Below are 26762 nucleotides of genomic sequence, written 5' to 3'. Positions count from 1 at the left end.
CTGAGGTTAATTGATGTGTAATTTTGAAAAGCAGTCATTAGAGAATCCTAATGATGGCATGTCCCAGCTGTCATGTCATTTAAAAAACCCTCGCAGCGAGAAAAGGGCGACTGCTGAGAGAGCAGGTTGTTCTGCCGGATTAGAGAAAAATATTGAAAGAGCGTGCTTTTATTATTATGTTTCATTCCTAACCATAATTAGCACATCGCTGCATCAAAGGAAAGTGGAATATTAGAGCCACACACATCTGATGAATTTATTCATTTAGATACTTTTGTAGAAAAAGCTCCTCTGGGTGGAAGTGCAGAGCTGCCACCACTTTACTTTCTATTTCAAAAACATGTTTTAGTGGTTTTCAAATGTTCCACTTTCACTCCTTGTCAGGGAATCAAGTGCCGGCACTGCATGTGTGCTATAGTGTCAGTGGGCGGACACCAAATCTCAACGGTTTTTATTTGAGAGTTACTCCTAGCCACATTTCCTGATGCTGACTCAACATTAACATCCAGTAGGCCTGGTTTTCCTGTTGTCGTGGGACTCTCTAAGTTTCATTTGGTCATAGGGCTTCTTTGGCTGCAATGCATTAACCAATAGAAGTGCAAGTGTTACATACAGTCAGTGGCGTTTTTATACGTACCAAAGTGGTGGGGCACGAACAACCTAGATGTGTATATATTATATATATATTATACTTCTGGTGCTTTTTTAAACACGTAAACAAATAGCTGTAGGCTATATCCATGGTTCCGATAGAGAGAGAGGGGGGGGGGGAGGCAAACACAAGACACTCATCACAGAGGTCACAATATAGATCGATCCAGCAGAGCAATAACACAGAAGATCAGCAAAAGATTTTTACAGTACACGTTCATTTTAACAGCGAGAGAGGGGCTTGCCCCACATCGCTCACCACGGCTCCATAGGCACACTGTAGACACTAATTAGAAGAACGCAGACTAAAACAGCAATGTACAGACGAATCAGATAGTGATGTCATTATGTTACAGAAGTAAACAAAGGAGTCCATGGAGGCGTTTCAGGTCCTTTGCGGACTATTTATATACACAAAAACCATATATAATATAACCCACTACAGCAGTGCTTCTCAAAGTGTGGTCCGCGGACCACTGGTGGTCCGTGAGTGCCCCCTAGTGGTCCGTGAGTATATTGGTAACATTTCACATTTTACATAAATTAATTAATTTGAGTTTTTCCGCACTCTCGCGGGAATATCTCCGCAATGGAGCGAGCTTAAGTTTCACTTTAAATTGCATGATATAGCCCTGCGCAACACCTTCATCACACATGTTGCCACTTGTTTGTCCCATTTTCAAGCGATTTGTAATATGTTCTAGAAAAACGATGTGATTTTGGATATTTGTGGAGTTAGGTGGTCCTTGGTATGAAAAAGTTTGAGAAACACTGCACTACAGGAAAGGGGAAACTCGAAAATGCATAATTGGGCTAATTTAATTTAACCTGCCTTGATTAGTATTCACACTTTAGCATTATCAATATGTTTAATTTGGCCTTTTTAATTAATAGTGCCAGTAATCACGTTCTAACAGCTCCTCTAATTTTTCGCAGCCAGACAGCAAAGTGTTGCATTAAAAGTGTGAGAACAGGTTTCCTGCAGTTATCAGGTGCTTGTACAGATCCACTCAAACCATGTCCTCCTCTGTGGGAGTTTCACAATCATGTTTTACCTCGATGTGCACTGCACTTAAATATCTCAATGCCATTCTGTACTTTCTTTGAAAAGCGTGGAAAATGTTCTGCTACATTTGAATAAGCATCGTTAGTCAGAAAAACGGCACAACTTTTAAGAAAGCTTAATCATAATTCATGAAAAATAACTGTTATGAGCATGAGGTAAAAGGATCTATGTTTTTATGGCAAACCTGATATATTTAATCAAATGTACCAACTGAATACATTTAGCTAGAGAGAGCTGTTAAGGGGGCAAAAGATCTATCGATTCTGTTCTTCAATTTGATTTATAAAAGGATTTACTTCAATAACAATTTTTTGAAGTGTAGCATCATTTTGAGCCTTTCAACATACACATTTTAACCCATATCCTTGGTGGGGAGACAGTACAGTATGAGCTTGTTCTCATTGTCAACCACTTCCAATCATTGAGTGATGAATTACATTGTTATTGTGAAAAAAGAGAGCTAGGCAGTAAAGCAGGTTTTTTATCAGTTTAATATTTGATTACAATAGCAATGAAATAATCAGGAACCATATGTATTCTTTATTTTTACTAAACTGTGCCTTGTATGTTATTTTTGTTGAACATATTTGCCATGTATCGACGACAAGGACACGCCGTAACACATATACAGATAATCAGTGTTCAGAAATGGCTGGTTAGGAAGATGATTGACTTTGTGTGAAATGCTGCAGCTCAGTGCTCAGTGCTCCTGTGCTTCACAGAGCGGTGGTTCCCTCTAGTGACTGCAGCCTCCACTCACACATCCTGATCCTCACCATGCTCTCTCCACTGTCTCTCTCCACCAGGGGAAATGTTCCCAGATGTGCTACAACATCTTCATCGTGGAGACGGTGTGCGTGGCCTGGTTCTCGCTGGAGTTCACCTTGCGCTTCATCCAGGACCGCAGCAAGCTGGCGTTCCTCCGGCACCCCCTGAACCTGATCGACGTGGTGGCCATCCTGCCCTACTACATCACCCTGGTGGTGGACAGCACCTCCAAAGGGGAGAAGAAGCTGGGCTCTGGGAACAGCTACCTGGACAAAGTGGGCTTGGTGCTGCGCGTCCTGAGGGCGCTGCGCATCCTGTACGTGATGCGGCTGGCGCGCCACTCTCTGGGCCTGCAGACTCTGGGGCTGACGGCCCGGCGCTGCACCCGGGAGTTTGGACTGCTGCTGCTCTTCCTGTGTGTGGCCATCGCACTGTACTCCCCCTTACTGTACTTGATTGAGAATGAAATGGCCGCAACGCAGGAGTTCACCAGCATCCCTGCGACCTACTGGTGGGCCGTCATCACCATGACCACAGTGGGGTACGGGGACATGGTGCCACGGAGCATCCCGGGACAGGTGGTGGCTCTGAGCAGCATCCTGAGCGGGATCCTCCTCATGGCGTTCCCCGTCACCTCCATCTTCCACACCTTCTCCAGGTCCTACGTGGAGCTGAAGCAGGAGCAGCAGAGGGTTCTGCAGCGGAGGACTCACTTCCTGCTGAGGGGCCGCATGGCCGGCCTCGGCAGCAACCGCTCCTTAGAGAATGGCATGATGTTTCCTATAAGGTCGTCTGACAGGCACGACTGATTGAACAATTTAAACGTTGACTTTAACTAGATGTTACATGTCAACAGATTACACATAATAGTATTAGGTTAGTTGAACACAATAATATTAAGTTTAAAATACAAATATTAAGTTCAAATATTAGGTTCAACTTAATATTATTGCTTTCAACTGACCTAATGTGTAATCTGTTGACATTTTAAATGTATTCAAATTCAATGTTTATATTTTCTGTGGATGGACAGGGAAGGGAATGCAACTGGGATTGGGATAGGAGAAGTCTGAGAAAGAGAACAGAAGTGGGTAGAAAGGAATATAGATAGAAGGGAGGAAGGAGCAGTCTTTATAAACAAGATCCATAAAGGAAAAGGTCATTTTTCTTCCCAGAAATGCAGACATGCTGTGTAGCAGTGTACTTTTGGAGAGGATTGGAGTATTAAATAAATGTTTCTATCAAAAAATCTTCTAACATGGCCACATAATATGAAATAACAGAATAATAATAATACATTTTATTTCAGGGCGACTCTCACGACACCCACGCACAGCCTACAATGAATAAACAACACTATAAACAGAAACAACATTATAAACCGTACAGCATTTAAGAATACCATTGACTTATAGTGTCACAACAATCTTATTTTGAAATGCATTGTAAATCAGACGTGTGAAATATGTATTTGAGATATAAAAGATAAGGTTTGGCTCACGTGTGATCCAACAACATAGTGATGTTTTAATCTCCGATGTCTCCAGACGTTTAAATGGATTTAGTGGATTTGTTGATGTCATGTTCTCCTGGGAGTTCTCCAGTGTCACGTAAAGGAAGATGCTTTCTGCTTCTGTTAAGTCCCGAAGGTTAAATACTCAGATGCGACTCCTTAATCCACTGATTATTTTCTGAATGACTGCAAACTCTGAGAATGTGTTATATAATGTTCTATATATTCCCCCGCCTGGCACTGCCAGCATCCACATATTAATTATGATGTATTAATTGTAACATTTCTCGGCTCACGAAGTTCCATATGCAGTTCTTAAAAAAGGTTTGGACATTGAAGATAGCATTGTCGTGCTTGTAATTACTGCAGTTGCTGTCCATAGCTGTTTCTAATAATGACTTTGCTCCTTAAAGTGGATTTAAATGGAAATCTGTCTGTCATTGTCACTTCTTTATTTAATGTATTGTCCCAGAGGGAAATAATGGTTTTCAGTGAGAGGATGAAATTTAGCACAATAAAAAAACAACTGATAAAGACATGGTTCACATTTGGAAGATGCTCAGAAAATCCCAAGCGAAAACAGTGGGAGAAAGTAAATACAATTTAAAAGGACTTATTTGTTTCCATGCTTGATACTATATACTTCAAATTCAAATATTGCACTTTTTATTCAGTTAATTGTTTACATTTAAACTCAGATCAAGGTTTAAACCACCCAAATGTATATGAGAGAGAGAGAGAGGTAACCAATGGCTTTGATTACTTGAGTATCCTGTGCATAACCATATTCTGGTCACATTTTCGTAACATAATTTTCGAAAGATTCCTAACATAGAATAGATGTAGTGTAATGGAACAAAAAATTAAAAGTCATTCTCTACATCGTCAATATCAATAAAAAATGTAATCAATAAACAGGGCTGCCATAACACCTGCTAACCTCTAGTAAGCTATACGTCCTTAACTTTATATTTTAAAAGAAATGAATGAAAGAAAGAACAAAACTCTGGCCATTCTTCTGATTGATGAATATTTGTATTTTTAATCCAAACAAGAGGTATAATTCTGTATTTTCAATGCAGGTAAAAAGTCTTCTGCAACTACTGACAGCAATACACAGTCAGTACCAACCTGTAGTGCTCATGCATGGAAATAATCCCATTTAAAAAACAGATGTATTCACATTTACAAAAAGTCAATACTTCAAAATCATACGGCCACACACACGACCCTTTGCAGCACTGTAGTATTGCTATAATAGTGTTTTATGTAAAAAGTTGGCAAAGGTGTTTTGACCTTTTGATCCTGCAGCTCATGCTTTAGACGTGTTTCCTCATTTGGACATAGGGTGGCAGCATTGTGTCACAAAAATGCAAGGAGGCTTACAATAAAATATTTTTTTTCGCCACACAATGATAGAAAACGTGTTACATGTGTACTGCTTCGCGCCTAATTTCAACCAATCTTAACTATCCCTCATTATGGCTGCACTCAATACATGTCTCACATTTATATGCAGCACTTTGACACAAGAAAGAGCTTTTCCTTATAGCTCAAAACATATACATTAGCTGACTCATACATTTTCAAAATCACAGCCTATAATAGAAACCCCTCCACCAAACTGAGCCAGGTTTCAACCTGCAGCCTCAGGTGAGCGGGGGACTTCCATGTAACACCATTCTCCCAAATCCAGTACTCCACAGTGCATACAACCATCTGACCAATCAGAGCCTGGCAATCCGCAGAAGCCCCGCCCCCTTCTGCCTCTAAAATCACCTCCCAGTGTTTTGGTCCTGATTTGGCGTTGCTTCCTGCACACAGGCCGACAGTCGGGGGGGAAAGCCAGCTTTACACATGCACTCGGGTGTTTTTCTGATCCATATGTGAATGGAAGATGTTTTCCCAGCAGAGGAGCCTCTCCCCGTCATGACCTCCCCGGCCCGCCCCTCCACTTGAATGGGATTCCTGTCGCTCGTTTTTGGCACCGACTGTCACTGCTGCTGCTCCAGATACAAGACCTCTGATTTTTTTTGTTGGGTTCTTTGAGATTTTGGGTTTTCTCTTATCAGATCATTAATGGTTTGATACGAAATCTGCACGTGTGATCGGGGAGAAGAGCGACGACGCCAGATCTCCAGTCTCCTGCGGTTCAGGGTGAGTAGCTGTAAACTTGTTATTTTAGTGCGGGTGACTTCAGTCATTCCAAATGAATGAAGGGTTTGATCTCAACAGGGCTGCAGATGTTGTTTGGAGATAGTCATCACTTTACCCTCCTTTTTAGACTAAAATGTCTTATCTATTATGACCTAAATTATCACCAACATCTTGCACTGTGATATTCCAATATGTTGTTTTGCTAGTAATGATCAAACACCATCATTTCCCCACTTTGTGATTCATCAGCAACTATAGTGTCTGAGAGTAAGAGTGACTCATCAGAGATGTTGTGTGTGTTTTTTAACACAAGCTGCAGCCTTTGATTTAGGCCACATACTGCCTCTGTTCTGCAGCACTTTTGGGAACATTAAGAGCTTAATCACACAGCACTCTTTCCCCTTTCATAATCCTCAGTTTTTAAGAGAAATGGCTCCCTGCGTGGAAGCCTTCACGAGACAATCTGAAAGCTGGCAGCTGCAGAGTTTTACGAGCTACCTGCTGTTTTATGTGTGAGTGATATGAATAACACATATTGTGTATCTTTTTGAAGCAGACTTGCTTTTAATCATTTGCTCGTGGCTAGGTCACTCAGAATGCCACATATTTTCTTTCCTCAGGATCCCACACACTTAAGAAATGGCTGTCGTATGGGATTAGTCTCTCACTCAACATGACGCAAAGGCCCAAATATTGACTCTCGTGTGGTGGAGACTAATAATAGAAGGTTTGCATTGAACCCACAGTCTGTGATTGATGTCCTTGAACATGTATATCGATAAAGTATTTCCTAATGGTCTGTGTCTGTCACATGACCCCGTGTATACACATCAGTCCAGCTCATGGGATAACTTTTGGAGTTGACCCTGGTTTTAACGAGAGTTACTGTCCGACGTTTGTTCAAGACTTCACTCTTTTTTAACATTGGCGGTTACAACAGTGCACTGGGGAAAAGATACCGAGTACATTAAAACAAGTATTTGCGCTACTTCCTTTTCCTGCCACTATGCTTCTACCCAACTACAACTCAAAGGGAAAACGTTTTACTACATTTAACTTAACTCTGCTCTTCAGGTTTCATATCAGTATGTAGTGTCTCTACTGAGACATGTCTCTACTGGGACATGTCTCCATGCTTTGATGATGAAAAAGCTCTTTATTTTTCTCATACTGCCTGTGCTGCAGCACCTCTTTTCACCCTCTGTCTGAAACCAGAGCCCAGTCTGCTCTGATTGGTTAGCTGGCGTCTCTGTTGTGATTAGTCAACCACTGTCCCGCCCCTAATCATATCATGGAAAATGTGTTAGCCAATAGAAGCGCCTATACGGAATAAACAAAGGAGTGGAGGCGGTTCAGGCAGGGGGGAACTTTGGGATGTTAGCCTTCACAGACCATTGACCTGTTTACGACACGACAGGAAAGGGAAAACCCCCAAACGCATGGAAGGGCCCCATTACAACTTTAGTTACATTTATAATTTTTAAAAAAACCAGAGTTTCAAAAAGACGATGTTTCGTTATGAAATGAAATTAGCCAGTTCTTGATATTGAAAGAAAAAGGATTGGCATTTGTACACATTTAGGTTTTAATTCATTTATTTAGAACAGATTTAGTACATTTTGCAATTTGTACTTACTTATTTTTTTTACAACTAACCCTTAGAGTAAAGGACCAGATTACTTTCTCCATCACTGAGCAGTGGACATGTAACACAGCTTTGTGCTCTTGGCACACACTTGAACCTGCTGTGCCACTAGTGCCATGTGTTGTCACGGCTTTATAATATAGTGTATAAACCTGCTGAGGACTCCAGCTTGTTGTGTAATCCTTTCTGAATCAGAAGCATCACAAGAAACATATTCCGGAGGCACCCATATACATACGTAATGAAAATAAAATCGCTATTGCATTTATTAGCAGTGGTGCATTAGAACAATCCTCCACAGACTTCCCTTGTTTGTATTCTTTTTGTTTTTTGCTGGAGGAATTATGATGTTTGGCAGCAGGCATGCAAACACATAGTATATCCCCAGATGGATTCAATATCCTTAAAATGTGTATCAGGCCAATGACATGCAAACTGATGCTGGGGGTGAAGCCCTGTTGCGTAGAAACACCCAAGGGTGCACTTGGCTTTTGCTTTCTGTTTGTTTTTTAGCGCTTTTCCTGCTAAATTCACACCTCTAACATGGTCACTAAGGGACACATGGGTCGTGGTGGGCTTTTCTAACAAGCCAAGATGAAATTTTTAAGCATGCATTCTGGACAAGTGCAACCTGTGAGTGAGATGCGTTTCACAAAGTGGTACGAGATGGTGCTTCCTAACGGCCAGCTTTCAGGCTCCGCCGAGGGGACCTAAAGCTCCTTGGAATCCCATGAATGCTCTCCAGTGAAAGCCGTAGATGTTTATGTCAGCTCCAATGCGATTGGTGGAAAGTGGCTCTTGAGGCCGAAATTCCTGCTAATTGGCAACGCGTCTGAGGACTGGCTTCCTTTGTTCCCCCTTATACTGGAGTGGTCTGTCAGTCAGGGTGATACACTGGGCCTGGCATCAATGAACTTCTTGTTTCCGCAGCTTTCCGGCCCTGGAGGATCGGCGGCTTCAAGACAAGTCGCTTCCACTTGGGAAAGTTGCCTTTTGTGCGCCGATTCAGAAAGATGGAAAGGAACCGTTTAAGTTGAGTCTACGGAGAGTTTTTCAAGCATCCCAGCCAAAGTGCTTTAAAAGTGATGTGTGTGTTTTCCTCTGCGCTGAAGTGAACTGAGCAGCGGCATTTAACAGACTCTGCTGTAGCTGGTGGTTTGCTGATTTCATCATGTGATCCACTTTCCTTTAGGTCGGATGAGGATTCATTGGGAATGAGGACATATTGTATTTTTTAGTGATACAATAAAGAAAAACTAGCTTATTGGCCAGAGGATAACAAAATAAAATAAACTGCAGGCAGCACTTTGCCTCTTCTTTGTTGAAACAACACATTATCCCCCTTTGGCTTTGGAGTACTTGACAAACAAAACACAACAATGCCAGCATCAACCCTTCAGTTTACCAACGAGATGTGTGATCGACTCCGAGGGGAGAGAGAGGGGATTGTACGAACGAAAGGGGGCCACGAGATTTGTGATGGCTTCCTGCTGGCAAAAGCCTTTGAATTGTTCATGTGGCAGATACTAAACTTCTGTTGCTCTGGCCCAGATTTGGTGCTAATGAGTGCCCAGCCTCTTCCAAGGGCGTACAGTGGAGTATGGGAATGATAGTGCCACCTGTTCTCACACATCTCTCCCAACCTGTGAGGCTTTATCTCTCTGTGTATGTGTCAGTGGCCTACTTTCCTTTCAGTCATTGTGTTCTTTACATTCTACACTTCCTCAGCCATTAACCTTAAGCTTGAACTTCCATGCTTATTCTACTTGACAGCCCTTTCCCTACTATATCACTTCCTCAATGAGTGACCGCAGCATAGATGTTTTCAACTTTCACACTTAAAGAGGTGTGTGTGTGTCTTGGCATGAACTTTATTTAAACCATTGCAGACCATTCACCTCCACAAAAACCTATACAACACACTACAGGAAATTGCAAACACCAAAAGCATAATAGGGCCTCTTTAAAGCCCCATAGGTGGTCCGGTGCATGCAGTAAAGGCAGTTGAATGATAAGGATGCAGCACTGAAGCGCTCTGAAACATCGCTCCGAGGGGCCTGTGCTCGCTGGCCGTTTGAATGAAGTATCTGATAGTAGTTTGATGCAGACAAACAGAGCAGGGCTTGTATCCTCCCAGGATCCCTCGCCACTTCCTGCCTCTCGGCTCTGGGAACGGTCCAGGGTGACACAGGCCACGCATCTCCACTCAATCCACCCACTGTTGCCTCTATGGAAAAGCGATCACTCTCACACCCTCATTCCCATCGCTCCGTGCACATTTCTTGTGACAGGAAAAGCGTCTTTGGCATTTAGAAAGATGCCTCTTTGTGTAGGCGCAGCTGTGCGGGGCTGGTCAGGATGATGAGATGCTGGGAAAAGCACATGCAGCTCCCCCCCCCCCCCCCCCCCCTCTAAAAACTCCCCATCCTCTGAGAATCACTGCAGTATATGTTAACATGCACGTTTTTTTATTCAGAGCGTGTATGCACAGATCGGCCCTGTCCATCCCAACCTCTGCCCTGATCTAATATAATAATATAATCGGACTGAACCCAGATAACAGGAACGTATTTGAGTGGAATTTCCTTTTACAAACACTCATTAAGGGATGCAGAATAGAGCTGAAATGATTATTTGTTTGAATGCTTTACCAACGTTTGACATAATTGGCTTCTTTTTCATGCAATAATGCAACATTATACCTAGTGACTGTCTTCATGTGATAAAAACTGTCTTAGGGTTTAAAATGTTGGTTTGAGAACAATCAGTCAGTATTTTAGGAGCTTTGGAAATCATTGGTAGAATTAAAAGCTTTGTTCATGTAAGTAATTGAGGCTCGTCATGATCCTGCATCATTATTACATTTCCAAAAAGTATTGTTTTACTCTCTCACATATCCAAAAATGACTCAAATGTATCTGTGGGTGGTAGCTAAACAATACCAATAACTTGGTGATTACTTTGCAAAGTGCTGTGAATTCTCACTTTTATATTTAGCCTTAGCCTCATTGCCTGTTTTTGAGCAAAGCCATTGGTGTTTCAAAAATAATTCGCTCTCCACCCACTCTTAATTGAATAGCTTTTATTCAACGGATAACAGACAAACAGCGACATTTTCCTTCAAAGAGAACTGTATTGTGATTTGGTGAACCGTCAGGGCCTTCAAGGTATTCAGAGAATACCTTGGAACACTCCGATAAAACACACGAAAAAAATCGATTTAATTATATGAAATAAAATGAATAAATGAGAATCGTATCCATGTTGTTGATCTGTAATATCAGTGTTACGTTGATTTGTTTGTCCTTCTCGGACCTTGCTCTACGCATTTCAGTGGTTTTGTGTTAGAAAAGAAAGCAACCAATCAGATCTTGTTCTGGGTCTCTGGGTAGAATATCCTTCAACAAGGTATTCTACATCCTTGATCGAATGCCCTGGCCATTGCACTGAATGAGAGCGTGCGTTTGGACTGACAGTTTGATCAACCAATCATATATTGATTTGTAGCCAATGGGCGTGTTCTTTCAGAGTTCCCCTCGGTTCCAGGGTGTTCTAGAAGGCCCGCTAGTTAACTGGCTCGAGACAGAGGATCTATGAATGCGACGAAGCAATTCATGCAGTTTTATTGTTTTTAACGTTGAAATGACAAGGGCAACAGGTGAAGATGAAGTTGTTGCGGAATTGTTGTGAGTACCCTTTTCAAGACGACAGATCAGTAATGCCGCGGAGGGGGAGGGGCGGCGGGGGGTGTGTGTGTGTGTGTCTACAGAAGGTCCAGTTGTGATAGTCACGGTTCGCCACTGTATTTTAGTTTATAATTTGGACCAGTTAAGGATCTGGTTACCCTTCTTCTGAACTCTGCTCTCACCTCTCATGTGAGTCTGATTTTTTTTTTTGTAGAACACTCTAATAAAAGAATCAACACGTGTGTAAGGAACTGAGATGCATCGTCCTGCATCCTTATTAAGGAATGTTTTTACTCTCACATATCACGTATCAGTGGGAGGTTGCTAGACTTAGTGATTACTTTGCCAAGTGCTGTCATTTCTCACTTTCAAAATTAGCAGCTCCTAACCTTTTTTTGAGCAAAGTAATAGATGTGCCCGAATATGTTTACTCGTCTCCACCCACTTTAATATTGAGCTTTCATTCAAAAGACAATTTGCAAACACCAACATTTTTCATTTTGACACGTAAAGTCAAAGAAAGCTGTAATATAATGTCACGATTTTCCAGCATCATCTCTTTGCCGTACCTTCTTGTATATTGTTATTCAGCTCTATTGCATGTGACAGGTCCAGGATCAGTTTGACCTATTACATTACATTGCATTTAGCTGACGCTTTATCCAAAGCGACTTACAATAAGTACATTCGACCAGGAAGACACAACCTTGAAGAAAACAGAATCATAGAAGAACATCAGGTTTCAAAGAGCCAATCAGTTCAAGTGCTACTCAACTGGCTATAGATAAGCCAGTCCTTTATTAGTATATAAGTGCTCTGTTAGCAGTTCTTTGTTAGTCATTCTATCGCTCGAGGTGGAGTCGAAAGAGATGAGTTTTCAGTCTGCGCCGGAAGGTGTGTAAGCTTTCTGCTGTCCTGATGTCAATGGGGAGCTCATTCCACCATTTTGGAGCCAGGATAGCAAACCCACGTGTTTTTGCTGATGGGAACTTGGTTCCCCCTCGCAGCGAGGGTGCAGCGAGTCGTTTGGCTGATGCAGAGCGTAGAGCACGCGCTGGGGTGTACGATTTAACCATGTCCTGGATGTAGGAAGGGCCAGATCCATTCGCAGCATGGTACGCAAGTACCAGTGTCTTGAAGTGGATTCTAGCAGTTACCGGAAGCCAATGAAGGGAGCGGAGGAGCGGAGTGGTGTGGGAAAATTTAGGAAGGTTGAAGACCAGACGAGCCGCTGCATTCTGGATGAGCTGCAGAGGTCGGATGGCACATGCAGGTAGACCAGCCAGGAGGGAGTTGCAGTAGTCTAAGCGTGAGGTGACGAGAGCCTGGACCAGAACCTGCGTCGATTTCTGGGTCAGCTGGGGGCGTATCTTCCTGATGTTGTAAAGCGTGTATCTGCAGCAGCGGGTTGTAGCAGCGATGTTTGCAGTGAAGGACAGTTTGTTATCCAGGGTCACACCCAGATTCCTTGCAGTCTGGGTCGGGGAAACAACAGAGGTGCCGATGTTGATTGTCAGGTCAAGAGAGGGACAATCTTTTCCCGGAAGGAAAAGCAGTTCAGTCTTGTCAAGGTTGAGCTTGAGATGATGAGCGGACATCCACTGAGAGAAGTGCGCTCCAAAATATTGATCTTGTTTATTGGTATTTATTATTTTGACATTATTTATTTAAATGTAAATATAAATGTATAATTAATTTTTGTATTGGTTTTTCAGTTGAATTATACGTTCAGGCTAATCAACAGTTAAAAAGATACTCTTCAAATTATTATTTGTATTTGTTTTAAAGTTCAATAAATTGATGTTTTCAAAGTCAATGAATAATCGTATTTAATAATCGTGATATCAATGATTGACCAAAATAATCGTGATTATGATTGTTGCCATAATCGCACAGCCCTATATCAAACCCTGCTTTCTGTTTTTTATACAAGCTCCACCAACTCTCCTCTGGTTGCCGCGCAGCTTCACCGGCCGCCCCTCTGAGTACATTTGAATATTGAAATCAGTGCCTTCTGAACAAAGAGGTGGTTTCGAAGAGATGGAGGAAATCACTTCATTTGGTGGGGGGGGGAGGTCTCTCCAATCTGTTATGGAAATGTCATCACTGGGAGCAGTTATGTTTTGATGATGAAGCGTGACATGGGCACATTTTACATTTTAATGCCGAACCGTCAGATGTTCTTTCTGCTGCTTCTCTTATTTGTCTATCAACGGGAAGCAGGGATCCGTTGTGTCTTGTCTTCAGTTTGAATTCAGTCAAAGCAGCTATACAAATGTTGATACAGCATGCTTTGTTTATAATTCTGCATCTGCACATAAGCACAGAGATGGAGCTGTCCCCCTGCTATGTGTATGATTTGGATTCCTTTTATTCTGCCACACTTGAATAATGTGTTAGTCAGTGAACCCTGTCATTGTTTAGGAATATTCTTTTAAATAACAGACAGAAATGCGAGACTGAGCTGATGCGACACCCTCAGCATGTATTCGGTTTTGTGTTGACAATAAGCACAATCTGGTCAAAAGGAACAACCACAGTGTTGAGCGACCTTGACTCACATTCCTTTTCTTAGACGTGGCTCTTCCCCTGACAGACGGTTGGGGGAATGTGTTGGGGGGGGGGCAGCCGGGCATCTGACGGTGTTTCTACCTGCTCCCGTACATTCCTGCTGAGGGCTGAGAGAGCAGGAGAGGAGTTGCAACTTGCCTTTTTTCCCTCAACTCTGCATTCCTCAACCGTGACTGAGCTCAGTCGCACTGCTGCAACACACTGGGGAATGTCACAATGCACACCTGGCTAACTTTCTACTATTTGATCATGTTTTCATGGTTCTGCTTTATTCAGGGTTTTGTTCAAAAAGCTCTTTATTTGTCTCATACTGCCTGTGCTGCAGCACCTCTTTCCACCCTCTGTCTGAAACCAGAGCCCAGTCTGTTCTGATTGGTTAACTGGCCGGCTCTGTTGTGATTGGTCAACCATTTAGAGATGTCCCGCTCCTTAGCCTATCATGTGTTTGAGCGCTAGCGTGAGTGTTACATAGTGATTTCATTATGTTTCAGGCAGGGTGTTAGGGAGAGAAACGTTACAGACCATTTACATGAACAAAGACCTATATAAGATATTTTTCAAGTTTTCAATACTCTTATCAACATGTGAGTGGACAAATATGATTGTTTTGTAAAAAATGCATGATTATTATTATTATTATTATTGCAACAATCTAAAACATTAAAAGTAATATACTCTACACCACATGTGTCAAACTAAAGGCCCGGGGGCCAAATCAGGCCCTTGGTTGGTTTAATTTCGGCTCGCAGGATAATTTCTAATTACTATTCGATCTGGCCTGCCGGTATATTGCACGCACACTTTCACTCCATCCTGAGGGTCTCCTCTGCTCAGAGCCTGAGCCCAAACATCGATGAGCTTGCTCCCAAGATGAGATGCCAAGTATCTGGACTAGCATCACAGAGCAGCACACTGAGTTTAATGGATGTTTCCTTCTGCACTTTCTTTCTTGCGACAACAGGGCATGTTTGGTTTTCTCTTTGAGGGAAATAGTTTTGTTGAAGCAGTTGGCCTGTGGGAAAATGTAATCATAAGAAATGACTGAGGAAAAGCTGCAGATAAGAAATGAATGCAACTGATTGTTTAATGTTGTTTTTATAGGCAACAATTGAAGCTTTGTTAGTTCTAGGCTTAATATGTGCAATAAGTTCATTTCAATAAGTTTTGCAATAAACATTGAACCAGTCCGGCCCTCGACTAGTGCCCATTTTTTGATTTTGGCCCACTGTGTATTTGAGTTTGACACCCCTGCTGTAAGCTAATTGTACTGCAAGCTGTACCCGCAAACTCATCCGAGTGCATTTACTCAAGTACATCTAGGTACTTGTACTTTAGCTAAGTTTTTCCATTTTAAGCCATTTTATCGTTATACTCCACTACAGTTTAGAAGCCAATACTGCACTACACTTTTCTGAAAGCTTTAGTAACTTACAATATAACAAAATACAAACCAACGAATATATAATATTGACATATAATTATTGGTTACGACATCCAGCAGCAGTATATACATTTGATTAGCACAACAGCTCTTCTATGCGTTACATACGGTGAATATTCCTCTTGAGTTGGGCCTTAGATTTCTCCTGCAGGGATTTCTAGCTGTGCAGATGAGAAGTTAAACGGTGAAAGCCCCAGGTTACTGAAGCACGAGGAAGTCTCTGTGGACTCGAGCAGATCAAATGCTGCCTCTTTGAAATGTGATGAGATGGGGTGAATTTAAGGGTTCTCTATCGCAGAGCTTGAGTTCACAGTGGGCGACACATCCGAAGCTTAAAAAATTATAAGCCCATATGATACCGCAGTACATCTGAGGCTGCATCTTTAATATGTTGTAATGTGATACTCCCAGCTTAAGACTTCACCTTGTTTCTGAATGTTTCTTAGGGAGTTCACTCGTATTTGGGAAGTGAGAAAATCCTCATGTGACATATGCATGACACATCAGAGGAACTGAAATCCGTTTATTTTTTACCTGTTTTGCTTTATGGAAATCTCCTGAAAGGATTGGAGAAATTATGGGGAAATAGTGCAACTGAGGGGGGAGAGGGAGTGTATGGGAGGACGTCTTGGGGAGGAGGGAGGGTAACGAAAGCTCTTGAGGATTATCTTTTTCTTCCCCTCCATCTCACTCCCTCTTCCCTGCTTCTTGTTTGAACACATGACCGCAGCACATCAGTTCACTTAATGACCGTATTTAGATCATAGCAGAAGTGCAGAGAGAGAAAAGAAAGAGTCAATCTTTATTTATTTATATAGCACACAAACAACCTCAGTTGACCAAAGTGCTGCACAGGGAAAACATGTAAAATAACACAATAATAATATAATAATAATTCAAATCAAGATACAAAGCACAATAGCTAGACATATAAAAACACTCATATTAAAAGCCAGTGCAAAGAGGTGAGTTTTTAGCTGAGATTTAAAAAGTTCAATAGAGTAAAGATAGATAGATATATATATATCCCACATTTGGAAATTATTTTGTTACAGCAGCAATTTGTTCAGGCATTACAATATTTAAAAGGTGGAAAAAAGGATACATATATAAAAAGAACAGCAAATATGTATACATATTTACAGTAGAAAGAATACACAATAGCCACTTTCACACCAAGTACTTTGCCGTACTTATTACCCCAGGGCACTAAGTACCAATCGCGTTCACACCGGAGTACTTTTCCCTGAGGGAAGATTACGCAAATGAGCCGCTGACGTCACTTCGTCTTCTTCTGCTTTGGGTTTACTGACAGGCCGCAAACCACTTCACGGTTTATACTGCCGCCCGAAGTCCCCGGCCGGAAGTCCCCGGAGTTGGGGACTGGCTTCTACTGAATAGTGATGGGCATTTCGATTCACTTCGGGGACACGAATCTTTTGATTCAGTTCACTGATTCGTTGACTGATTCGTTCACCGGTTCGCGAACGACTTCTGGTGATTTGCACGTTCGCGAACGATTCGTCTTTGTACTTAACCTGTTAAGCCCGAGAGTCCCGGGTACTGGGGGCCTCCTGCAACATCTTACAGGAAACAGTGTCTGAGGGCATGTTCATTTAATAACATATGAATGTTTTGTATCCATGTAACGGAAAGAAACTCATCTAACTGATCCTTTTAATCTTTTTTCAAAAAAACAAAACACAATGCTAACGCTGAGCCTCTGAATTAGCAATGAGCGAAAAATGCTAACAGATGACTGCACCGAAATTCACTCACAAAACCTTATTATTTATCTTTGCTGCACATCTCAACCCATCGTTTCACATCGTGAGGGGACACAGAATCGACACAGAATCGAGGGGTACCCTCATTATAATACGAACTCTCGGAGATAATAACAAGAACACAAATCAAAACATATGGAGCTAGGTAGCTAGAAATGCTAACATGGCTCACCTCTGTTGTAGTCTGGTCAAAAGTGGTCTTCAATGGCATTAAAACGATAAAAACGATGCTGAAGTTAATCCATATAGGTTCATCCAATGTGTCTGTCACTTTGAATGATTTCTGATAATCCATGAGCAATAAATCTGCTTTTCGGTTTTGAGATGTCAGACCTAGAGACAGCTTCACTCTGGAGCAAAACTGTGTGCGCGAAGCACCCACCTTTTCGCAAACAGCTTCTCTTTAGCTTTTGGCAGAAGGCGGCGACTCAAACAAACAAATCGTTTTGTGAGAGAATCAGTTCATCTCGTTCACTTCAAAGATTCGTTCAAAAAGAACGAATCGTTCGCGAACAACCCATCACTACTACTGAAGCCTTCCGAGTAAATTGCCAGAATGCCGACACCTCCCCATCTCCACCGCTCGCATGTTTTTTTTTTGTGTTGCCATAACTTATTCTCTCTCCGTTGGTACGCGGGGCTAATGCTAATAATGCTAATGCCAGCAAATACAATGGCGGCTTCAAAAAACTTTTCAGAGTTTTAAGGGCCGTGGTTTGCAATTCGCCCAGCCAATAGAAATTAGTACTTTTTTGGTACCACCTCTCTAGCAGGCACTAGAAATGGGGGTAAAAGTTCCCAGCACTAAGTACTCATTTTGGTGTGAACGCCATAAGGGGTACTAATGGAACTAAACGGGAAAAGTACGGGGAAATGTACTCCGGTGTGAACGCGCCTATTAAAAGATGTTCTTGATAAGTTAGTGTTCTATAAAAGACCAATACATAAAGAGGGGGGTAGGGTTTAATAATCGATTATTATTCGCCAGGGCTGCCGAATAATCGATTTTGATCATGGTCAGTTTCTGGCAACCCTAAGATACATATGATAGTATATACATTACAGTTGTAACTCAAAGCAACCCAACCTCGATAATGCCCATTTAGTCAATACAGTAGTAAAGTATTCTGGGTATTTCGTGCGCCACAGAGGAACAATACACATATTCTCACTGTAGAAACACAATGCAGTGAACCCCGCGGGTCGCTGCACGGCAGTCACGGTACAGCATGCCACAGATGCCTCAGATCTCATCGTTTTTCACGAGTAGTGATTATAGCTGCTGTGTGCGTGTCTGTATTCATCACTAGTGATAAGGGAACAGCTGAGAGACCTTGGGCAATAAAAGAACAGCTCATTTGTGTTTAACATGAGATTAGTTTATGATCCGTTTGCTTTTTCGCCTCCTAATAAACTGTTTCATTGTGCAACGGTAACTGTTGGCTAATGTGCTGGAATGTGTTCGCTGTTTAGCAACAAACCTGGTGAGCTAAGCGGAGGAAATTACAGTAATGTTCTCCGTCTGTCTCCTATAAGCCATGCCCTGTCACACCCAGTCTAGGAAGGTTAGTCCAAGTTCTGAGCTAAATCAGGGGACTGCTTTTTGTGCAAGAAAGTAGACCCTAGGTTTGAGTCAGGAAAGCATCATTCAAAGATAACACAGTGACAGGAATTTCAAGAATCTCACAAGTGATGTTTTAACGCATAATGTTGTTGCATCACAGATAATTGTGGGGTGAGGACACAGACACAGTGTGTAAACTCACACACGCCCAAGTCAAACCAGAGTCTTCCTCTGATCTTTATGTCCAGATAGGTGTCACGTGTCTGAGCATCTCTTTTTCCATCACTAAGGCGTGGAATATTTTGTAGACATGTCTAGATTTGTCAAACAATGACACGGCTTCTCCATATTTAATCATAGTGCTGCCTGTGAAACCAGGATGTGTTGGGCTCAAGCGATGCTGTGTGGGATTTGACATAATGTTGGGGATGGAGTAGGTGGGGTTGTTTCCAGATGAGCGGAAGGAGAAGACGGAAGATGGAAAGAAGGAAGAGATTACCGGAGATTAATCATAATCGGGGTAAAAAGTTCTTAGTAGAATCTCTTCCTGTTCTGATGAAGAAGCCTTTGGAGAAATGCTAATTCGCTCTTGTTAAGAGTTCAATGGGAACATCAATCCTACTTGTATATGTCCATTAATTCATACATGCTACAGCTTGTTAGCTTAGTTTAGCATAAAGACTGGAAAATAACAAAATCCATCTACTAGCACCTCCTATGGGTGATGTATGTCATTTAAATTTATTAGTTCCCTTTTTTTTACAATTGCCATTTGTTTCATTCGTACAAAAAGTGAAATTTGGTAAAAGTCACTGCTCCCTGAAAAGCAATGGTGCAGCACATCATAACCCCACGTCAAGCACACCATTTTAGTTTTTACATAAATGGACAATATTTAAAAGATTTTAGAAGTACTCTAACACATATTTAGTTTCCTTTCAAACAGAGGCAAGCTAGCTGTTTCCCGCCATTTCCAGTCTGTATGCAAAGCTAAGCTAGCAGCTAGCATTTAGCATAAAGACAAAAACGCAGGATCAAACAAGTGTCCATAATTCCCAAAAACATATTCTTTCAACAGACATGTTTCTGTAGGTCTCTCCCTTCATTGCAGACGCACATACATCACCTGCTCTAAAATGGCCCAGATATTTTCTTACTGAGCCTCAATCCCAAAATAATTTGGTGTATGTCATACTCAGATTAGGAACAGGGGATAACAGTAAATCCATGAACCTACCTACAGTTGGTGCCAGCGGTGTTTGTTGTTTAGAAGTGTACAAAAAAATTCCTCTGTAAGCACGGGGTTTAAGATAGAGCGGCCAGCTGCTCAGCTCCACCGGCCCGGAGAGATGTCATATGATTTCGAAGGTCGGGTTAGCTGTGGCGTTGTGCAAACAAAAGGTGAACTCAACACACTGTAGGCCGCTTTTTAGCAGAAATATCATTGGTGTGAAATGCACAGGCTCACAGGCAAAGGGATAAGGGCTCGCTGCCTCTGATCCTATTACAGAAGCGATGCACTGCAGAGAGGCTGTAGAAATGGGTAAACAAGATGTTTTTATGGGAATCTTCCTGCAGTATACCCCGGAAATATCACAATGGAAAGAATTCCTTCAGGGTGTCTCACCTTCTCTCTTTCTCCGTCACTTTCCCAAATGCTTTCACTAAGGGACAGACATTCCGCATAATTCAGAAAGCCGCCGCTAATCTTGCCGTTTTCTTCATCAGAAAGGCATGCAGCGATTTGGCCCCGAAAGTGTGTGTGTGCTGCTATCTGTGCAGTGTGTTGGTTTGTGGAATGCTTGGAATTGCCTCCATGGCAACAGGCTGTGTGTATATTTGTGTGTGTGTGCGTGTTGAGTGGTAAATATTGACTTCACCACCTCCCCATCCCTGTGTCTGCCCGTGACAGGAGCATGTGGGGGGGGGGGGTCGGTACACACACACTCTATCTACTGTATGACTCAGCAAAGTCCTGCCATCGGGGGCGTTTGTTTACCTTCGGACCTCCAAACACGTAGGAGCTCCTCTGAGTGGTTCTCAGTCTGATCCAGTGTGTACTCACGATGGAAAAGATGCTTAAATGCCACGATTTGTGTGTGAGTTAATGGAAAGACTGGCTGGATACTAGTCATTCGCTGAAACCTGTGATCACTGATGAACAACCACAACCGAGCAGCCGTTTCCTCTATTGGTGTTTGTTGAAGCAGAAGAGAAACAAGATGATGTTCGACTATTACCACTGTGTGTGTGCAACCAGGAACCAGCCCATGGTGACTTTATCAAACTGTCTCGTAAACTGTTGTGGGTGGAATTGTTCCCAGAGCTCCAGGATTTGTTGAGACAGGCTCAGAGAAGCGCTTGCTTTGAGGCCTAACGGCAGCACTTGTTTGGCCGGTCTGTCCCGTCTCGTCTCGTGTTGTGTTCAGGGCCCCAGATGGAGTGTCATCAGAGCGTTTGGCGAGTACGATTAGGGCATAGATGTTGATAATCTGGTCAGAACAAGCAGCGCTGGATTACGCTTCGATTGGGGGCTGGTGACGCAGGAAGCCAAAGCCTCCCTATTCTCCCCACCCCCCTGCTGTAATAATTACATAGAGAGCATTTAGATGAAGGAATACATCCGCCAGGCCGACATCGGGATCAGTCGCTCACACAGACACATGTGTACAGTCCCTATAGACCAGCATGTACGTCCTGAGCTTCATCGTTTGTTCTTTTTCACTCCATCGCAAAATCAGAAAGGCTTTATTCCTCCCACTGAGGGACATTGTTACAGTGAAGGCGACAGTAGTACAGATACAGAGAATTATACAGCTGCAATAAATAAAGAGGCAAGCACATGTGTATTAAAAGGGAGAATAGATAAATTGTAGTATTATACAAATTAAGTGGTACATTTTAAATGTGGTATATTAGCAGCCAGATAACACTGTTTTAACAACATTAAGTAATGCAAAGCAGCCAGTAATTACATTGTCAAGTAAAAACAAGAAGATTGGATTTATTTTAGTTTTTTTACTTTTCATCGAAATAAAACCATTTGGTTGGGGTTGGTTCTTTGTGTGTGATTTTGGTTTAAGTAAATACCATCCATGTTCATACTCTCAAGCAAATGTGAACAGGGCAAACACACACACACACGCACCATTTTAACGTTTGAGGGCTTATGCAAATTCATTTAAAGCAGGATGATATTCTGCCTTTGTTCACTCGGCTCGCTTAACTACCGACCCACGAGAATGATCCAAGAAAGAAACCTGATGACAAATGTCAACTTATTTCTTCTCAAAATGTTATTATGAAATTAATGTCATGTTGTTATTGTTATTTTAGGGACGTTTAAGTAAATTAGCATATTGTGTAACATTAAAACAGACAGGAAATCTGTGACTGTATCCTTTAAAACAGGGGTGTCAAACTCAAGGCCCGGGGGCCAGATCCGGCCCGTGACTTCATTTTATGCGGCCCACAACAGCTCCGAAAGAATATAATATGTTTATTATACGGTTACATGGCGATTTACAGAAGCACGTTGCCCATAAACTCCATGTCCCACAATGCATCTCAAATTTGACTTTTTTCTCAGAATTTGACTTTTTTTTCAAAATGTCACTTTTTTTCTTTGACTTTCTTTCTTCAGAATTTGGCTTTTCTTTTTAAATTATTTTTGTGACATTCTCACTAAAGAGACTTGCAATTATTTGCCCTGGACTTCTGCTTTCAGACGTAGTTAATTATGAAGTTATTACCCTATCCGATAATAATCCAATACAGAGGCAATAATGTAATATAATACATTATTTTATATATATTAAATATTTATATATGTATTTTTATATAGTCTTAAAGTTACAACCGGCCCTTTGAGTGCAACCATAATGCTGATGTGGCCCGCGATGATATTGAGTTTGACACCCCTGCTTTAAAATAACTGATGGAAGTGTCTGACCCTGAGAGTGTGTGATACTTTAAATTAGGACGCATGGTATAAATGTATGTCTATTATTATAGCTGTTAGAAGCAACCTGCATATGCAGTTCTAACGGGCATCCTTAGGACTTCAATCAATGCATTACAATTAAAACAGCAGTAAATACAATTGAAACAAAAAAACACGAGTAAAGGAACGCGTTGTTAGAAGTCATGAAAATGTGATTGATAGGATAAAGCTTTGAGATATACACACTAATCCTATACCACTGGGGCCTGTGGGTCCTTGTGTGTACAGTAGACTGTGTGGGACACGTCCTGCACAATGGCCTCATTCAGGATGATGTCATCTCGCTTTTCTGATGTAAAATGTACTTCTGGTTAATAAGTGCTAGCTCGGGTCGACTCAGAGACTGGAATGATCTCACCATCTTCTGCTGAAGTAACAGAGTTATAAACAGACACAAACCACGTTAGGAGCGTGCCAGCATCAGATGTCTAAAGAAATCAGCTGCTAGCCATCTAAAAAGCATACTTAAATCTATGTATTACAGTTTATCTAATCATGCATATTAAAATGTAAGTACAGCTACATTTTCCATCTGTTTTTGGGGAACACAAATCTGGATAGCTTTGGAAACGAAACAAAATGCTGTACCTCTAAGGATTGTTTGGAAAAATGCCTGAAAAATCTTTCGACCACCTTTTCACATTTTCCTTTCCTTTCGTTTTGATGTTTTTTTTAATGAAATTTGTATTTTTAACATTATTTTTAAATTGTGCAAAACAATAAAATACAAAGTCTTTATTGCTGTCATCTTAAAACAAGTCAGATATAAAAACTGGCGTTATCTACTAAAAAGGCTACAACTTACCCTGAAATGCGCACTTAATTATGAATGATACACTTCCTATGACGCACAGCAGGTTCACGGCTGCTCTTCAAGAGGGGTCGCACCCACTAATGTTTCAGGAAGGGTGAGGAAAGCTTTAGTTCAAACGTTTATTTCTGATCATTATGTTCAAACTAGTCACAGTATCTCGAGACTCACCTTGGAAATTCTTCTTTTTATTCAAATGATTTAATAATAGATAAAAAGTAGACCATGTCAAAATAGTTTTTCTTTTTAAACTACGGCTGCACTTTCTTCTGTATTTCTCTTTCTTGGAATTGTAGCTCATCTCGTATTTCTTGCCTTCAGTGATTCAATGTGAACAGGAACTTACGAAAGTCCCGTCTTTATGAAGCAGCTCTTGTCTTTCCTACAAAGTGTGAAGACAAGTGTCTCATGTTGGAATTGTCGTGTTGCATAATACGCCTAAATGTGACTTATCCCCTTTCTGCCTGAGGCAACAGGTGGCGGGTCTTTAAGTGAAGGTAGGCTGTCAGAACATGCCCACTCCATGTGTTATATCACAGGCCCATAGCAAGGAGGGACACGTGAAGGGTCTACTGTAGCTGTCATCGCAGCACACAGGTCCTGACATGCCACTTCACATCGCTCAGTTTACCGTCTCTCTCAGGATGAGGTTGGTTTTGCTTCAGCGTCAAAGTGGGACGTCTCTGATAAGAATGCAAACTGCCCGGTGATGACAGACAGAAATGTGGTTTTCTTACTAAGAATTCAACTTTTACTAGCAGAACCAATGATAACAGTTTCTTGGCTGAAGCGACACTCCCTAGCATAGGACATGGAGTAAAACATGTTTATTCTAAAGCAAGAATCACAACAAGGTTACAGCTGAAAACAGATACGTTTAATAAAACATGGTCGCCATTAAAACAGACCTGACTCAAGCACCACCTATTTTATTTTATTTCGTACTTACTTTGATTCTCTGCACTTGCACTTGTGTCCTCTGGAATGTAATGATACTAACATACCAGTACAGGTATCGTGGTGTCCTTGTGTTGATGTGAAGGGAAGGACAGAATCTGTACACGTGTTGTGTCATGAGGAAAGGAATGATTATATCTGATGGACAACAGGTGAAGTTATGCAAGTTATGGTATTCCTCCTGTTTTTTGTTGTCTGCAAAAAAAAGAAAGTAAAAAAAGAATGCAGACAAACATCTGAAGCAAGATTGTTCAAATTTGACGCCTATTTCATCCTTCCTGCAACCATGCCAAGATTGTTTTTAAACTAGTCAGCGCACAGTACCTCTACGAAGCCGGTGTTGTTTGTGAAAAACGGCCCAGTGTCATGATCCTGCCTTGGCAACCACTCCATCAGCCTCTTTGTAGATGAATGACACCACGTCTTTTCTTTTATTTCAATGAGAGGCTACTGTTCATGGGTTGTAATTGTTCTCCTTTCATACCGAATGAAAAGCAAGCAAAACAGGGATGTGTAGGGGGGAAGACAACCCCGGAAGCAATATTAGAAGACTATTCCCTTTTACCAAAAGCCCAGGAGACTTGAAGGATTTCGAATTCATTGTCAGACTTATGCATAATTAAGTAAATCCCCCACCCAGCCAGCCACATACCCCCCTTCCTGCTTGCCAGAGGGATTTTACATGCAGCCCTGCCTCCCCCCACAGACAGCGGGTGCTTGTTACAGTGCCTAAACCCTATTAGGCCAGAATCAAGCTCTCGTTATATTCGCTGCCGATGAGACACTCGCAAACATGATTCCTGCAAAACATGACATTGTCTGGCTTCATGACTTCCGGTGTTTCCATATTTCCTGCCGGCTGTTGGAGCTAAAACACGCTCAAATCTGGCAGCCCGCGAGCCACAGGCCACTTCTGTGTCTTGTTTATGCCGCCTGCTGTGATCTGACAAAAGAGGGCTTTGTTGCAAACTCGAGTGTGAAGAAAAGCCAGAGACCGTTTGGTGTTTCGTTGGTCGTCGCTGTGCAGTGTTTTAGTCTGGGTACGCAGTCTGGGTCGGAGTATTGTGAGAAAACAGAATATATATATATATATATATATATATACAGCTGCCTCCAAACTAGGGTTGCCAGAAACTGACCATGATCAGAATCGATTATTCGGCAGCCCTGGCGAATAATAATCGATTATTCGACCCCCCAGCAGCAGCAGTCTGCTCTGCACGCAGGCTTCCTCCAAGTTTACAGTAAAACAAACTGTTGGTGTGACCAATGACCATTTACAATTATTAATACTATTACTATTATTAGCATATATATATTTATATATATTTTGGTTGAAACTAAGCCAGAAAAAAAAAAAAAAACATAAAAAAAAAAATATATAAATAAAATCGATTTTTAAAAATAATATTCGATTATAGAGACTGTAGCGAATATTCGAATAATCGAATAATCGCTGGCATCCCTACTCCAAACACGCATATGCCTGCACAAGTCAGTCACCATTATTTAGTAATGGTCTGTTATTTATTTAAGAGAGCCTTTACGCGGCGAATGACTGGAGATGAGAGAAAAGGCGTCTCCCCGTGCTCCGATGGCTTATTAACTATGCAACCCGTCATCTTTGTGTCTGCGCCCTGTGTGCGTCAACCTGCACGCTACGTTACACTAACTGGGATGCGACCCCCTTTGTGCAAACATGCCCTCAGGGGGAGATATCGACTGTCCGGCGCTCATTGACCCCCTCTCCACTTACTCCCTCTCCCCCCCCCATCCTGCCCATTTGTGGTGCCAACCTAAAATGAACCGCTGTGCTATGTGCCCCTCTAGGGCTGCACGGTTAATCATAATGTGATGGAAATTACAATATGGACTGTTGCAAAATTCAAATTGCAGGATGGAGATATTTGTTAAAGTCTAAATATGTGTTCAAATACTTTTTTTTAAATAAAATATTGTGGAAATGCAGAGATATCCCAGCCTACAAATCATGTTCTAAAGACATGACAAACATATATTTGGTCCAGATCCTGGTAAAAAAAATCACACCATGATATATTTTTCAATTAAATTGATCACAAAATGATGCAAAATTATCACATCGGACAAAAATAATCGCGTTATTTATATTTTCTAAATCGA

At 41.7% G+C, this 26762-nt stretch overlaps 2 protein-coding genes across 5 annotated transcripts in view; both read left to right on the top strand.

Moving 5' to 3' along the window:
* The window catches only part of kcng1 (potassium voltage-gated channel, subfamily G, member 1), a 43121-nt gene extending 38726 nt beyond the window's left edge, over nucleotides 1–4395 (top strand). For both annotated transcript variants that reach the window (XM_034086459.2, XM_034086458.2), the window contains one exon: nucleotides 2524–4395. In XM_034086459.2, the coding sequence (XP_033942350.1) occupies nucleotides 2524–3294 (771 nt within the window). In that variant the 3' untranslated portion in view covers nucleotides 3295–4395. The remainder of the gene's footprint in view (nucleotides 1–2523) is intronic.
* Nucleotides 4396–5810: 1415 nt separating this feature from the next.
* Nucleotides 5811–26762, top strand: part of src (v-src avian sarcoma (Schmidt-Ruppin A-2) viral oncogene homolog) — a 35754-nt gene continuing 14802 nt past the window's right edge. For all 3 annotated transcript variants that reach the window (XM_034087134.2, XM_034087133.2, XM_034087132.2), the window contains exon 1: nucleotides 5811–6155. The gene's annotated coding sequence lies outside the window, so the exon portion shown is untranslated. The remainder of the gene's footprint in view (nucleotides 6156–26762) is intronic.

Source organism: Pseudochaenichthys georgianus, chromosome 7 (genome assembly GCF_902827115.2).
Source record: "Pseudochaenichthys georgianus chromosome 7, fPseGeo1.2, whole genome shotgun sequence".
Taxonomy (NCBI): domain Eukaryota; kingdom Metazoa; phylum Chordata; class Actinopteri; order Perciformes; family Channichthyidae; genus Pseudochaenichthys; species Pseudochaenichthys georgianus.
Note: the sequence above shows the minus strand (reverse complement) of the source record. Positions and strands in the feature narration are given on the sequence as shown.